This window comes from Mixophyes fleayi, chromosome 1 (assembly GCF_038048845.1).
Source record: "Mixophyes fleayi isolate aMixFle1 chromosome 1, aMixFle1.hap1, whole genome shotgun sequence".
NCBI lineage: Eukaryota > Metazoa > Chordata > Amphibia > Anura > Limnodynastidae > Mixophyes > Mixophyes fleayi.
This window is the reverse complement of record NC_134402.1, coordinates 248,590,451-248,608,427: the sequence shown is the minus strand read 5'-3', so window position 1 is coordinate 248,608,427 and position 17,977 is coordinate 248,590,451. Positions and strand designations below refer to the sequence as shown.

The following is a 17,977-nucleotide window of genomic DNA, read 5'->3' as shown; positions in this document are numbered from 1 at the left end:
GTGACAGTAAAATAAATACTTCCAGCATGTACTGTAGTGTTGCAAATCCATCAATGCTCTTATGACCTGTAAATTAACACGTTTATTGGGATACAACTAACATGTGATACAAAAAAAAAGAAAGTAATAGTTGTGTTCCTCATCCTTTATTATTAACCCCTCCTCCAAGATCACCTGCACACTGCTGCTCTGCAATAACTCAGAGGGGAAATAGCCAGGTATAATGTTGGGTATGAAATGTCAACGATTAACATGTCGATATTTAGAAGGACGGCACCATAAGGTCAACAGGGTTAAAATGTCGACAGGTTGTAAAGTCGACACTCACAATCTAAAAACCAGCAACGCGACTGTCAGCAACATAGCAAAAAAAAAAAAAAAAGGGAATTAAAGTGTTAAAAAGAAATGCCTGATACACTGTTAGCGGCACTGGTCCTATTTATGATATGGGGATTTTTCACGGCCGCTTGAGTTAAAGCAGTTTGAATTTCTTAGTAATTCAGCCCTGTGCTGACCAGCCAGGTTGGAGCTTGTTTGTCATTATTATAGGGGACCCCGCATGTCAACCTTTTCATTGTATCGACATTTTGACTGTGGACACTATAATTGTTGACATTCAGACTAAATCCCCCATATATCATTGAGAGGAGAACTAGCACTTGAATTTGATCGTCCTTTAAAATTATACAAGAAAGCAAATCATATGGGACACTTGTAACTAGCAATTAGAAATAAGTGAGAAGATATAAAACAAACAATACACTAGTTACAAAATAATGTGATATCAATTGCACTTTTTAAAGAAACCGTAATACCTTATTTTAGACATAGTAGCCCAGCCGTTCAGGAGACTCAAACATGTTATTCTACCCGCTATACAATGAGGATGTTGTATGCGTTTCAGAATGCTGCACATTTCCATTTAGAAAGGTACAGTACATCAATGGTTAAGTAGTGACACACATCTTTGAAAACACGGTTTCCGGTCACATTTCAGCTGCTAAACTGCTCCATGCAGATATTATTAACAGTTACTTATATGCACCAGCATACTCAAAAGCACTTTACAGTATTAAAACAATACTGGGTATAAACAGATAAAAGGGTCCGGCTCATTACAATCTATGAGGTACAGTGTAAGGGATCTTGTCTAAAGTTATAATGAACAAAAATTAAATACATGTCTTAAATGCTTTTATACCCCCCCCCCCAAAACATCCCTTTTGTCGCTGTAAGACCATGGTTAGCTGGGGTCATGAGTTCAATTTCCGACCAAAGCCTTATCCGTGTGGAGTTTGCATGTTCTCCCAGTGTGCGCATGAGTTTCCTTCAACACTTCAAAAACATACTAGCAGGTTAACTGGCTGCGAACAAATTGACCCTAGTCTGTGTGTGTTAGGGAATTTAAACTGTAAGCTCCAATAGGGCAGAGACTAACATAAGTGACAAATATTCCCTGTACAGCACTGAGGAAATTGGTGGTGCTATATAAATTATTAAAGGCTGTGTATTGGTGGGCCGAGTAATAAACATGAAATTAGAAATTAAGTGTTTATACCAAGAATGTCCACCATGCTATCCTTTTCACTCCTCTGCATTAGGTTGGTTGTCACGCTAGGAGGAAAGTGCTTCGCTTACTAAAGCAGACAGAAACTAACAGTTAGACTTGTGCAAAAATACAATATGGATTGGTTGATTCATACACGGGGGCAAGATATGCGATGTCACAGCAACTGTGTCACAGGTTTTTGAGCCATCAGAGACTCCATCCGAACACGGTTCTAAAAATGTGGGAGGGGCTTCGGTTGTCTGTAAGGGAGTGGGGGGAGCAGACTTTGTTATGTTACACAGGGCTGCAAGGGAAATTCTAAATTACACTGAACAGTGAGTTTGGCCTTCGTAGTGCAAATCTGAAAATGTCAATTTTGGTTGGAGTTTAGTGCTTTAATTTGCCATCTCCTACCACTTCCACCGATAATACAAATAGCCATAGTGGTCAAGGCAAACCACAACAATTCAAAACAAATATGTTCTAGCTATCTTTCATTTCATAAAGAAGTTACAAGAATGACCTGGAAACAACTCAATCAAAGCAGATGTTTATTACTTTCAAACATTACACATACCCTATTATGTGGTGCCCCAAAATCTGAGTACCCTGGGGTGTATCTATTTGTTTTTAATTTGTTAATTGTTAAAAGTGTTTATAAAGATTTAAAAAAAAAAAAATCTTGAGGGAGAAGTGACAGTTGGGAGTGGTTGGTGGTTGCCGGGAGTGACAGGAAGGAGGAGTGTGTGGCATAGCAACAAGTCCACTAACATTGGTAATAACTGTGAACTCCCAGATGGCAGTGGGAAGAGGAAAGTTCTAGACTTCTGAGGGAGAGAGATCCCTGTGTCTGCATAGACTGAGAGAAGAAGATAAGAAGTGAGTAAAAAGGAAAGTACTGAAAACAAATAAGCAGTATAGAGATCTGTGACATCACACTGAACAGACTGAGCTATGTACTGAGAACAGTGTGAGAGGAGAGAAAATAGAGAGACTGTGTAATACAAAAGATCATCAGTTTATTTGGCGTGAAAAAGTAATTTATGGGCCCCAACCACGTGCAGCACTTCTACTAAATTCCTGTGCACAGTTCAACCCAGGACTGAGTGTAAAATATGGTAACGTTACCAAGATAATATTGGTGCACCAAATGTTTTAGTTGATTATTAATGTTAAGTGATTTACCTGAAAATTGATTTATTATTATATGTTAAATGCTATTGTGCTCTATGTTGATGAAATGAGTGTTTTGTCATTGCCATTGAGTTGAAGGGGTCAGTGGCGCGGTGGCTTACCAAAATTATCTTTACCGCATTATTATTAAACCCAAGTTATTTGACCAATCCTTGTCCCTCTCATTGAAGTATTTATCTCCTGACCACCGGATGTCCGAATAAAAAAGAACCTTACTCGTGTCTGGAGGAAAAGGTAAGGGAAGGAAATGCCATCATACTCGGCCACCACAATTACATTTGATATTTTCTGGGTATGTTCACCCACTGAATGATGTTGGTGGAGTAGGCATGGCCAGTCCCAGACTGTGTGTTATTGTATGGCCAGTCCCAGACTGTGTGTTATTGTCAAGGTGCATATGGTTGGAGTCACAGGAAAAAAGCCACAGCAGGAATAACTAACTTCTTCACAGTTAAAAATCATGAGATATATATATATATATATATATATATATATATATATATATATATATATATATATATATATATATATATATATATATATATATATATATATATATATATATATATATATATATATATCCTTAGGAGCCTGCAACATATTAAAACCAAAAGGCCCAGACATAAGGATAAGGTACCTAAAATGAAGGACATTAAAATACAGCAGGACTTCAGATTATTGGAGACAACCTAAGAAGTTGGCAACATGCAAAAATTTAAAAATATTATATTGCATCCTTCTATAAAGGATAAAGATGATACAAAGCTCACCCCTTCTACAGACATTACAGCCCTTCCAATCCACATCATCAGAGCCGGATTTAGACCTCATAGGGCCCTAGGCAGGATACTGTTTTTGGGGCCCCTCCCTGCAACAATCCATAGCACTATATTTTTGCAGCCTACCATATACCCCTATAGTTACGTAGAAGTAAAAGCATGTGCCGCCGCATGCCTACCATATACCCCTATAGTTAAGTAGATATGAAAGCATGTGCCGCCGCGCAGCCAAAGGAGGTGAGGGCGTGGCTTGCATCTTTGGGGGCGTACCTAACATGTGAAAAGAGCAAGGCCACCCTGCTGCAGAAAAAGGCACCCCTAAATAATTACCAAGCAGTCCCGTTTTTTTAAGTAGTTGGGTCAAAACAACATAATAAATATTGAAGTCAGGGCAGAAATACTTACTTAAGTTGTTTGCAAAAATAATACGCATAAATCCAAGTATGTGCTCTTGTCACTTTTGTCCCTCTATCATCAAACTGTGCCCCTTCATTGTCACTTTTGCCCCTTCACAATATCACATGTGCCCTTTCCCTATCACCTCTGTGCCCATCCCCACCTCTGTGCCAATCACCATCACCACCAATGTGCCAATCACCATCACCACCTCTGTGCCCATTACCACCTCTGTGCCCTTCACCATCACCACTTCTGTGCCAATCACCATCACCACTTCTGTGCCAATCACCATCACCACTTCTGTGCCAATCACCATCACCATCTCTGTGCCCTTCACCATCACCACCTGTGCCCTTCACCATCACCACTTCTGTGCCAATCACCACCTCTGTGCCCATCACCACTTCTGTGCCCCTTCACCACCATCACCACTTCTGTGCCCCTTCACCATCACCACTTCTGTCCCTTGTTTTACTTACCTTTCTATTGCGCGCTGCTCCTCCTCCGTCAGTCCAGATGAAAAAAAAAAAAAAAAAAAAAAAAAAAAAAGAGAGAAAGAGTCACGTGATCGCTCGTCGGGTCCCGGCAGCCTCTCCTCCTCTCTCTATCACTGAGAGGAGAAGAGGCTGCCGGGACCCGATTCGCGGCACCCGACCCCCCCTCCTCCGATTCGCGGCACCCCCCCCTCCCCCGACTCGCGGCACACACCCCCCCCCCCCCCGCACGAGTCGCGTGGGGGGGGGGGGTGCCGCGAGTCGGGGGAGGGGCCGAATTTTTTTTTTTTTTTTCTTCATTTTTTTAAAAATTACTCCTGTCCCCCCCAGAGCCGCTAGGCCCTAGGCAGGTGCCTAGGTTGCCTAGCGGTAAATCCGGCCCTGCACATCATAACCCTTCTCTATATCCACCTAAACCCTCTTCAACTCCTCTACCACCACAAGTCCTTACTCTATGGGAAATTTTATTAAGGCGTAAGAATGAGCACTCAATCCCCTTCTTCATTCCAATGCGCCCCTCATCATATTCTCCTCATAATCCCCCTATCAACATGTCTCCCTTTTATCACTATCCAATCCATCTCAACTTGTCCTCATCATTTCCCCTTTATCTTTATAATTAATCAACCCCTTCATCCTAATCCATTAATAAGCCCTTCTTCCGGCATAATCATTAATTCCTATCATTAACCCCTGCATCATCACCAATCTTCCACATTAACATCATCATCCTCCTAGCTCTAGCTCACTGCCACATTAGCTCCCCTCTGAGTTATTGCAGAGAAGCAATCATATACAGCTAGGCTAGGAAATAATTGGACCGCAATATGATTTTCATAATTATTGCTCTGTACGCCAAATGAATGGATTTGAAATTAAAAACAATGGAGATGCAATTGAAGTACAGACTTTCAGCTTTAATTCAAGGGGTTGAACAAAAATATTGCATACAACGTTTAGAAATTGCAACCATTTATATACGCAGTCCTCTATTTTCAGGGGCTTAAATGTAATTGGACAATGTAACAGGATGGACCACTTATGCCACCTTGTCTGTTGTGGCTGGGAACCGGCTGGCTTACTATGCCACCGTCCCCTTTCGTTATTCCGTATACGCCCCTCCTGCCGCAGTAGGAGGAGCCTGTCACCACTGGGCTCCTTTATGGCGCCCAGAATCACGTACCTTCTGGGTAACTGTCACTGCTAGTGTACTCCCGTGCTGGTACCCCGGACCTCTTACTATGGGTCAAGGTGCTGTGGATGGATACCTCTGGCCTATCACACTGGCCAAAGCTGCTGGGTAGCGGCAGAGAGGTGGTACTGGAGAGCTGGGTCCAACCTCAGAAACAGCCGGAGAATGGATTAGATTTAGAGTCTAATCTGCAGGTCACAGGATTACAGCAATATTGAAGATGTTTTCAAGCAAGTCTTTGAAGCAAGTGATGTTTATTTGCTCTCACATTGGTTGAAGGTACCAGGTGATCCGATTAGATGGAACATCAGTATGATACATTTCAGTGTACAAGACAGTGATGTATAGCAGCAGGCAGGGCCTAAAGAAATTTGAGGCCATATGGTATAGAGATGGCATGAGCCCTCATACACACTTGATTCCACAAGACAGTTGATCCAGAATACTTAAGTCTACAGATCCCCAGGTCAAATGTTAAAACGTTTAATGTGAATTGTCACATATTTGGTAACATGCATGGTCTGTCCAGCTACGCTACTATGGCTCATCGGGTAAAATCTATGGTCCCTCCTCTTGTATCTGTGTGGTTATTCATGTGTGGGCATATTTATTCATAATCCTGAACGAGTTTAGCACATATGATCTAATTTGTATTCTAGTTATATGGATAATTCTCCTGATTTTTAAGTTATACTTGCGATTGCTTTTCTTTGTATGTTTTCTTTATTTTGTATGTTTGTTTGTTTCTCTTTTATGAAGAGAAAAAAAAAAAACCACAATAAAAATACTTTATTAAAAAAAAAAAAAATTAAGAAAATTGTGGCAGTGTCCAAGTATATCTGGACCATTAATAATGACCCAGTATGTGGCATATATACAGACAGTGCAATAAAAAAAAAATTACTTCCATTTTAAAATTTTACTAGTATCTGTAGCCAATTCATTAAATTCACATGGTCATAACAGAACAGAATGTTGGCACTGGAGACATTTAAGAGCTTATGTTTTTTGTTTTTTTTCTGTAAAAGTGATCATTCTAGGGGACAGATTCAATTACCGTGTTACTCTTTAAAATAACGCTGCCTGCGCACTATTACCGCTAATACGGTAGTTTTAACCCAGATTTCTGCTTGCTGAGCAAAAAAAAGAAAAATCGTCATTTAAATTACCATACTAACAGTAATAATGGCAACTATTACAGAAGTAACAGTAATCGTGCGCGGGCTGCTTTACTCTCGAGTATCTCGGCCAATTGAACCTGCCCCCGTGTGTTCAGAAAAATGTGCTACTGACATACAAGAACAGAATGGCAGAGAAATGTGGCAGTTAACGCCTTTTTAAATGGGTAAACATCTTCTCCTGCCTTTGGTTAACCCCTGCAGTTTACCAATAAGCTTACAAATTCTTCATTGGAGAGGTATTAGAATGTGAAAGGTAAATGTGCTACTAACACTTAATAGTGATGTAATCCCAGGAAGAGAGAAAACAAAATACTAGGGCTTAACCAAGTCCTGAAAAGGTACCTAGCACACTGCAGGATCAGTCATATAAATAGTAGGCCAGGCTATGTTGAATAACAGTGGGTTTAATCGAGGGCAAGTCTATTATATAAATTAATGTTGTTTAAACTGCACATTTCAACATGTTAAAATACAAAAAACGAAATTGTGAGTATAATGTATTACATTACCCAGCATACAGAGAAATGTCATTATGTAATTAGTAATACAAAAACAACAAGAATCAAGACTAGCTTAACAAAACATGTTTCTATAGCCCTCAACAGATACTAAAATGAAGTCACTATTCACCAACATCATCATCCGTGCTTCTCATCCGTTGCAGAATTAGTGGCGCTATATAAATAAATGATGATGATGAATATCATTTTCTTTACAACACTACTAAAGCTACAAAGTTTGTAAATTATAACAATATGGCAAACTGATGTAAAACAAAAGGCTAAAGCGTAAATTCAATGCAAAATATAACTTCATCAGTTGATGAAGTTAAATAAACACCAACCTTGTAAATTCCAATGCCTGGATCAATGAGGAAGGCTCGGGCGGAAGTAGATGGCTGAATGGAAGGAGCGCTGACTCGTGATTTGTGCTTATTTGCAGAATTTGGATGGACTTTCCCATCTGCATCCTTTTTCTTCATGGAAGGAATAGCATCATCAGACTGTGAACGGATCAGGAGTTGGACAATGTCATTCAATCCAACATTGTAGTCAAAAAGGGTATGTCCATCTTCCAGCTGTTAAAAAACAAACAAAAAACCATATGTCACATTCAGGAAACTATGTCACACATGGGAAAAAAAATGCACTCCTTCAGATCTGTGTTTTTACGGTTTGGTGAGAACTAGATGATAATACGTAAAATGTGATAAATGTAATCTTCTGTAACACAGTAAAAAAATCCATTAGTCAACAAAAATAATCCAACATGAAGGAGCCACCCATGATCATGTGACCAACAGCCCGTGCTCTGTCTCCACATGGATGTCGTATCGCTACCTAAAGCTCAACTTGTCCAAAACAGAGCTCATCACCTTCCCTCCACCCAGAGTCACCAATTCCCTTAAAATTCCAATCTACAAAACTTCTCCTCGGTCGCTACCAACTTATGAAATTCATTACCACGCCTGATCAGACACTCCCACAGCCTTCAAATCTCTGAAAACCCATCTCTTTATTAGATATTAGCCTTCTCCCACTGGTACATCCTCACAACTGTCTCAATCTCCACTCTCAGCCACACTTGCTCCTCTTGTCTCAGCTGTGCCACTACTAGATTGTAAACTCTTTCACGAGCAAAGCCTCCTTTACTCTTTGTTTTCATGTTTCCGTTTATTATGCCTACCTGCCATGTCACGGTTTTAAAGACAATGATAAGGATTCAGTAGCTTCCACAACCATCTTTAGCAACAATAATTTGAAGTAATTGTTTTCTATATGGGTTTGTCAGTTTCATATATTGTATCTGAGACATTTTGGCCCATCCTCTCAACATTGCTTCCACTTGTTGATGTTTGACATCTTAATGGTGCCGAGGTCTGGAATTTGCTGGGCCAATTTAAAACATCCCTTTGATTTCAGCCATTCATTGTAGATTTACAGGTGTGCTTAAGAATATACTGTTGCATCAGTGTTCTCCCTAGGACCTATGTCCTGGGTTCTTCACCTAGCTGTTTTTACTTGTCAACCAGCTCCGAATCCTTTGTCCTATAGTAAAAGGCACCAAATTCTAAAACTATATAAGCGTGCACAGTCCAGCCAGCAAGTGGGCAATAACCACAGGTTTATTTAAACAATACAAGTGTTGGCAATATCTCCAACATGTTATTATTGCAAAGTATTACACTGTCCCCATCTGGCTACTTCTTAATGCCATATGGATGGCAGCATTTCTGTGGAGAACACTGTGCATGATCCAATGTCATGTTGACCTGTGAAACAGAAGCCCTCACATTTTCCTCTAAAATATTCGGGCAAAAAGAAAAAATAATTGATAGACTCAATGACTGCGAAGTGTCCGAATCCTGACACTGCAAAACAGCTCTAAACCATCACCTCTCCACCTATCTGCTTGATAGTTGGTATGAGGTTCTTGTGGCAATATGCGGTGTCTGGCTTTCACCAACATGGTGCTGTGCATTAAGATAAAACAACTCCACCTTAGTCTCATCTTTCCAGAGGACATTGTTCAAGAAGTCTTGTCTTTCGTTCAGATGCAGGATTGCAAACCCAAACGTTACTGCAATATTTTGTTTTTAAAAAGAACAGGCTTTATCCTGGCTACACTTCCAAGAGAATCATACTCCTTTATGACTCTTCGTTGTGTTGACAGAGACTAGATCATCACAGTTTAATTTTTGTAATTTAAATCCAGATGGATCACATCAAACTCAGAGTTTATGATTATGGAAGCAGTAAAGGTGTACTTTTTCACTCACACACACACACACACACACACACACACACACACACACACACACACACACACACACACACATTCTTCATGTACGCTTACTTGTTGTTGAAAAAAATGCGATAAATCCTACGTTCAAACATTTTTTCACTATTTTATGACTAAATGATGGTCAATTTTTTTCGGACATATAAAAACAGGTTTGAAAGAGGTTGTACGTTTTCATGCGACAATACATAGACAAGAGAAAAAATGATTACCTGTAAACAAGTAGTTTTGCTACTCAAACCACAGTGGTTTGTTAAAAAAAAAAAACTATGCAAGTTTAAGCAAAGACTACACTCTGTACCAGGGTCATAATTTTTGCTTCTAATGTCAACATACCCACAGATATTTATATTTGAATTGAATTTGCTCTGTGGTAAATGCATTGAAAATGACTACAATGATTTTTTAACACTAGTGAAAGCGCAAAAAATAAATAAATAAAAACCCCCACAAACATGTTAACGTGTTTCTACAAGGTTACACTTCAGTGGGCACGTACCTTGGCTCATTAATTGGGGTAATGAGGAAGTTGGGTTGGGGCTACAGTATTTGGGATTGTTTGTGTTTACTTACATTAATTTTAGTGGCAGCATAACAATGTTTGGTATAATGTTTATACATAGTAACTAAATGCACCCATTTCTATCAGATAGGTACTATAAATGCCCACTCCTTTATGGCAAGTATGTTGTAGGTTCAAGTGATCGTGTAACTCTTCAGATACCTTAGTTCTGGCTTTCAAGGGGCCATTCCTGTTAAATTACTTAAGAAAATACACTCTGCATCTCTTGCTGCAACAATAGACACATGAAAATGCCTGGGCAGACTGCTTGTTTCATGTGACCTACTTGAATGATGTCAGGGGGTGTACATTGTACAGAGGAATAAGTTTTAATTTTGAGCTTCCCTATGTATACTCACTTTAGTCTATATGTTAATTATTCATTGTGCAATTCACTCCTTGCCATTGGTTAATATGTATTGCCAGACTCCTTTTGAGTCTTAATGCATTAGTTCCAAGACTGTATCTCTACGCCTTTGCTTCTACTGGCAAACTTAATGCAACTTTGTACCTATTAGTAGACAGCTCCAATGGAGTGGACATTGCCTCTTTCCTCTTATTACAGTAGTCACAAGCACATGATTTGATGGAGCTATGGGAGGTGGAGATTTCTCCTAAACCCCCTTCAAGATAAACTTGGCATTTGCAATTCCTAAACGGCTTCCGAACATACAGGTGATAGATTGTCTAGAAACGTATTTGTTCCTATGGCTAGAAGAACAGAGTCCTAGATGAGGATATTGGAAAGTTAGCTGACATTTAGTAATGAGGAGACGGGATATAGGTCATTGACCCCTCAAGGACCAATAGGCAATTTCTGAAACTACAAAGGAATCTCACTTTAACTGGCAAAAATGTTCTGTATATAGGGCTTAATTTTTAAGGAAAGTGATAAGGGTTTCTTGCCAGGAACAAATACCAGTTGGCAGTATAGCTCTTCTTGATAGGAACAGGCTTGGTCCCAGCTTTATGAAATGGGGTACTAGGCTCCTACAATAAGATCCCCCACCCCTTCCCTTCTTTGCTCAGTGATAGAACCCATGGTTATCTTGATATGATCACCCCCTTCTAAAGGCTGCAGCTATGATCACCTGGAGGAACGCATCTCACTGTATGTGGATGCTTTCCTATAGCTAGTCAGTCCTGGTCCCTCACTTGTTTATCTTCTCAATTTAGTTACAGATTTAGCAAATTTTCTGGGGTGAAAATAAATACGGAAAGATCCTTTATACTGGACCTTGGTGCCACAGCTTTGGCTTTATCAGACTTACCCCTGCAATGAGGAAACAGTTTTCAGTATCTTGGTATAAATCAACAAACTGTCATCACAATTTTTACTATCCACCCATATTAGACCCAGAAAGAACATTACTGTGTGGTCAACAATTTTACTTAAATTAAATAGTCGTATAAATATTCTGAAAGTGATTTTACTACCTAAAATTACTATATACCAGTCATAATTGCCCTATCTATACAAAAAAATCCCTGTCTGTTTTTGCTACTTTCACTATTGTTCATATATGGCAGAGAACCATACCCTGGCTGGAGGCATTTGTAGGCAGATGGAGTAGTAGGGCTCAAGGACATACAGCTATACAATGTAGATTAAACGCTAGTTTAAAATTATTGTACAGTTTTTTCATAACAAAACTTGTGCAAAGATCAGACAATTCTAGCAGATGGTGGTCAAAGTATCTAAACAAATAAATGGGGGGAGGTGGTAGAGGTGTCCGTTTCTGGGTCATTGGCCAACATTCTCATTTCTAAATACAACAAAATCTCTTATAACGCATTGGAATAATGCTGCCAAAGCCCTAATCTCAGTACATAGGAGGTCCCCTTCCCTCTGTCGAATCAATCAGTTATATTTTTTATATGGCAATGGATGACCCAAACTATCAGCGACAGATAGATATATGGAGTTCACAACCATGTGAATTGGGTGGTTAGAATTCCAAGAAACGCTGACTTACAGCTCTTTTCTAGAAAGTCAAACTTTAACCTCTTAGATACCCGAGATTTAGGACAGTATCACTGTACCTAGGAAGGTCACTCCATACTTTATACAGTGCTATCCAAGAAGATAGTTGGACCACGTTGGTTGTGGACAAGGAACACTTATGCCTTTATTCTCATCCCTTTTTCCTGTCCTTCACAGTTGTCCTTCCCCTCTCCCTCCCAATTACCTACCTTGCACCTTTATGTTCTAGGTCATCATATCCGACTCCTATGTTGTCTTGTCCCACGTTTTGTTTTCATAATCCCTTATTCATATGGTTTCACACATTAAGTGAAAAAACAAATAGTAATAAGCAGGTGAAAACTGTCAATTACTATTTATATGTTTGTTAATTGTATGATTCCAATTGAACCAAAATAAGGAATACTAATAAAAAAAAAAAAAAAAGCGGTGATCTTTGCTAACTACAGGAATCCTTTAGCCTGGGGAAAACCTTCCACAATGAGAGAGTATAATCTGAGAGAGAGCGAGAGAGAGGACAGAGATCAAATTTATGTGCAAGCTAATGCATGTACACCTGAAAACTTAAAGTCCCAGCCACATACTTTCTACTGTGACGGAACACTGAGAATGTTAAAAGGGTAAAAGGAGCCACAGTAAATCTTATGTTGACGGCATGGGAGGCCTTCTGCAATGACAACAGCTCTATGTTGCAGGATGATTAGGACCTTTATTAGCAATGGGCATATCCGAGACAGTTTAATTGCACATTAGCATCCCATGATAAAAGAACAAAACAAAAATCCAGAAGGCGAAAAACAAACAAAACACACACATACATACATACATACATATATATATATATATATACATATATCTCATCAAAATTTCAATAGAAATAATACATTACAGTAATATGCCCTGCCCTACGATGGTAGCAACCTAGCGGGAATATGAAATAGACCATTTTTGTAAGCCCCACTTTTATGGAGTGTAAAGTATGAACACATTTTGATAGAATTTACAACAGCTTTTTCACTGCTACCATTTATTCTATGCAATGAACAAAACATCACAGAAAAAGTGCTCCTCGCTGTTCCTTTCTTAGTCCTCTTTGCACTATTGTTAAGTGTTTGCAGGAAGCAATATTTTACACGCTTGAAGTGTACAGATACAATTAAAGGGCAACGTCTTTGTTTTGTGAGACAAGGCCTTCCTTTTCCTCTTCCCCTTACATGAAATGCTGTGTTAAGCTTTGATTAGCAAAAAGTTTAAATATTGTGATTCTACGTTGTTTGCTAAAAACACAGGCTACATATCTAACAGCACAGACTTTCACAAACAAAAAATATCCAATATTTAAGTCATGAATATATGGTACGCAGCATACTGCAAAACAGCAGCTCTACATTAATGCAGTGCTTTAAAACGTGGCATACATTTGTTGAATTTAGTAAACTGGAGACAAGCCATCTAGGTAATAACCTTGGCCTTAAAAAATAACGGCCTTAAAAAATAACTCCAGATTGAATACTATATATTCAGCGCCGGTGCTAGGGTCCTTGGCGCCCTAGGCACAGTGTGAAAATCGGCGCCCCTCCTTTAAAAATCGGCGCCCCCCCCTTTTAAAAATCGACGCCCCCCCCCCGTTTAAAAATCGGCGCCCCCCTGTCAAAATTGGCGCTGCGCTTCCCTCCCCTCAACTCCCCATGTCTTTCTTTAACTTACCTGCATGAAGCTGCTCCTCTCTGCTCTGTCTTCTCCCCTCCACTCACAGACACTGTTGGGCCGTGATGATGACATCATCACGGCCTGTCACTGTCAGTGAGCGGAGGGGAGAAGACAGAGCAGAGAGGAGCAGCTTCATGCAGGTAAGATTCATAGCCCCTTCCCTCCTCTCCTCCCCGTGGATTTTCGTTTTAAATGACAATAGTCATTTTTTTTTTAATTTCGAGGCGCCCTGCAGAGCCCGGCGCCCTAGGCAATTGCCTAATGGGAGCGCCGGGCCTGTATATATTGTATACTGTCTAACTTGCAAATGCTGTATTGGTGTGTTCAAACTACACCCCCCCCTTCCCCCCCCTTTTTTTGCTTTCTGTACCCCCCATTTACTTAAAAAATCTCAATAAAAACGATTGATGATAAAAAAAATAATAAAAAATAACTCAGATAAATTGTTAAAACTGCAAACAGGCTCTGGTTATGAAGAAAAAAAAAACATATGACAATGCAGAGGACCATGTAAAACATTCACGCTGTTACTATGGCGAGTGATGTCTTACTTCACAGTAGTTATTTTTATGATTAAGGCACATAAAAAATAGCTCATAGGGCTGCTACCAGAACATTGTATATGCCTTGCACACTCACAAAGAAAGTATGTCAGGAAATGAGTGGCGGGGAAAGCAGGGAAACCAAACTGTCAGTTTCCAGTAAAAACAACAAATAATGACTCACACATTTTAGGAATTAGGGAAAATGTATGTAGACCAACATAAAAATAGAGGTTACACTATTCTACGATTTAACATTTACAAACATTTGAAACACTATTCTACGATTTAACATTTACAAACATTTGAAACAACTAAACTACAATCTCAAGACCTTTTTTAAATTATATTTAAGAAATGTCTTGAGATGTTAAATTGTTTCAAATATTTGTAAGTGTAAAAAAACAACAACAAATCATGGACCAATTGCAATGATATCACAAATCCATGCAAAAATTAACATTTCCCCAAAGAACAATAAACTCATCTCAAAACGGCAGACACTGCCATGCAATGTCTCACAAATAAGGTGGCATATGACATGGACAGCTGATAGCAAAAGAAATCACTATAAAAGGACAGGTCCCAATGAATGCTGCACTTTCCCAGTTAAAACACACGCAGAATTTATAGGCGATAAGTCGCTTGTGTATTAACACTTTCAAGTAAGGAGAAATGCTCCTCCCCTTTTGCAAGATGAAGCTATCCCACTCATTAACATTTGCCACTATGGTCAGCTGTTATGAACTCAGTCTCTATCTGGAAATGTACAGTGCTCAGTCATTGCCATGTGGCATTACCATAACGGATACATAAATTATGAAGAGATTGTCAGTGCTTTCTCTCACAGATATAAGCATCTGTATATACAGCACATTATTATTATTATGTATTAAAATACAGATTCTAACAGCTGACATGTTTCTTTTCCCATCAGCAAGAAAAGCTGCTGCTATCTCATTGTGCACTGAAGAAATGGTCACACGCATTGAAAACTTATGGTTTATTTGTTCTTATTAAAAACTTTGAGTGTAATAAAATGGTGAAATCTAACCTTGAAAATGCTATGGCAAAGCACATGTTGAGTTGATGGGGGGAGTGTCTGCAAAACACTCTCAAAAAACATACCTAAAAATTTCTAGAATCTTATTTATAAACCACACAATATTACAATAATTAATCAAGAAATCAAATTTTCATGCTATATATTTTGTAGACATAATTAAATGAAAAGACGAAGATCAAATCTAATTTTTACACTCTCATGGCCAAAGGGTGTATAACAAATCAAGAGGCAGAAGTATATTATATTTTCAGGTATTCTAAAAATTATAAACAACTACATATTAGCAAATAAATTCTAGTCACTACTAGTATAGGATGTGGATGTGAAAGGATCTATGAATTAGGATTTAGGGATAGGGATGCTAAACCCTGAATGATATATTTATTTATTTTTAGAAATTCCGTAGCTATTGATTAATATATTAAGAATTATGAAGTGAATATATTTTTTAATCAATTTGAAGGAAAATTTATATTTATGATACAATGGATATAATAAACTATTAGGAAAATCTATTAAACTGTGAATAAGAAATTGTAGATCCAAACCCAATATCCTTTATAAAATGTTGTGGATATGAATTATGTCCAATACACGTTAAAGTTTGGCATTTATCTTTCTAAAATTGACTATTACAAAAGAAAGTATTTGTGAGGAGGTGAAATATTACTGTGGAATCACCCAGAAATAACTTACTGAATGTATTTCTATATGATATACGTCTGCTCTATATCATAGTAAACGTATTGATTTCTGAGACAGCATGCCATTTTTGAGGCACCTTCTTCAGTCCACCATGAGATAGCACACTACTCTGAGAAAACACACACACACACACACACTAGAGAAGCTCAGACTCAGTTCCCTGAGAACCGAACACACCCGAACTTAGCAGAATCGAGTACAAAGCCGAGCCGGCTCGGTACCTTCACGCGCCCTCGGGATTGAAACCAAGGCAAAACGTCACCGTTACGTCGTCGGATCTCGCAAGCTTTGGATTCTGTAAGTACCGCCCTCCATGGCGATCCAGCGCCATTTCAGAGAGGGACACAGAAGGGGTAGCACAGTTCTTGGCAGTCTCTAGTGTAGTTGGGCAGCGTCATAGGTAGAATAGAAAGAGCAGGGGTAGCAGTGTTCTTCAAAGTCTCCAGTGACATTCAGGAGAGCTCCATTGCTAATTGTCATTGCTGAAATAGAAATAATAGGTCGGGCAGGCTTGGTCTTCTAAATCTGCAGTCACATTGTACTGTGTTATATAGGTAAAACACAAAGAAGAGAGCTCCATTGCTGATTGCACCACTTTTCTTTACGGATACTACTGCGTGGCAATGTTTTCCAAATGTGCTAGGAACTTCCTTGCGTTTGAGTCATTGCTCTGTCGCTTAGCATCCAGCCAGGTCGCTGCAGTCTTTGTTTGAAAGTGTATGAAAATAATATTGTGACCTGTGAGGTGGTCAAAATTGACTGCAAATGACTTGAAATTAGTGTTATTGAGGTTAATAATAATGTAGGGGGGAAATCAGGATCCAAAACACGCAAGGGCGGTTTTGCCAAAACCAAGACACGAAGTAAATCCAGATCCAAAACCAGAACACAGGGGTCAGTGAACATCTCCAATAAATACATATATGCACATATACATTCCTATCATTGTGAAGCAGAATTCACCAAACGTTGGATTGTTCACCCACTGATAGGGAATGTGAGCTGGGTTTAGACCGTCGCGAGACAGGTTAGTTTCACCCTAATGATGATGAATTGTCGCCATAGTAATCCTGCTCAGTACGAGAGGAACCGCAGGTTCAGACATTTGGTGTCATTTATACATCTATCTACACACATTTATATATGTCTATCTCTATATATCTATCTATATGTGCGTACACACACACACACACACACACACACACACAGGAAATCTTAGCTAATGTAGTCTTAGCTGATATCTATTTAGAATAAAGGGTTATTGGTTGTGATCTAAGAACATCTGTCTCTAGCCCAGCATCTTCATGTGTATATGTTAGTGTACATGTTTTAAGTGCATTCCAGTGACTTGGCACCAGAATATAGGATTTGCAATGAGGATCCTTAACACGAAGATGCAAGCGAATATTTACGAATAAAATAAAGTTACAGGTACATGACCCTGATAAAACATTTGATTGGTACCTCTAAATCAGGCCTGTCCAACCTGCGGCCCTCCAGGTGTTGTGAAACTACAAGTCCCAGCATGCCCTTCCAGCTATCAACAGGCTGTCTACTGGCAAAGCATGCTGGGGCTTGTAGTTTCACAACACCTGGAGGGCCGCAGGTTGGACAGGCCTGCTCTAAATGCATTATAAAAGTAGAGATATAACAACACCTTTGAGATGACTGTCAACACAACTACGAGCCAGACTTTATTGCATCAGTATAACATCAGTGTCTGACCTTACCAATTCTCCCAAAAATATTCTATATAGATATTTTATAGGTATATATTCATGAGCATTATTGAGGATATGCAGTCACATTCAAATTCGT

The 17,977-nt window shown here is 39.2% G+C and overlaps 1 protein-coding gene across 1 annotated transcript in view; it reads right to left on the bottom strand.

Moving 5' to 3' along the window:
- Positions 1 to 17,977, bottom strand: part of UHRF2 (ubiquitin like with PHD and ring finger domains 2) — an 84,734-nt gene that overhangs the window by 54,084 nt on the left and 12,673 nt on the right. Inside the window, exon 2 of the mRNA XM_075209322.1 lies at positions 7,633 to 7,866. Within this exon, the coding sequence (XP_075065423.1) occupies positions 7,633 to 7,866 (234 nt within the window). The remainder of the gene's footprint in view (positions 1 to 7,632; positions 7,867 to 17,977) is intronic.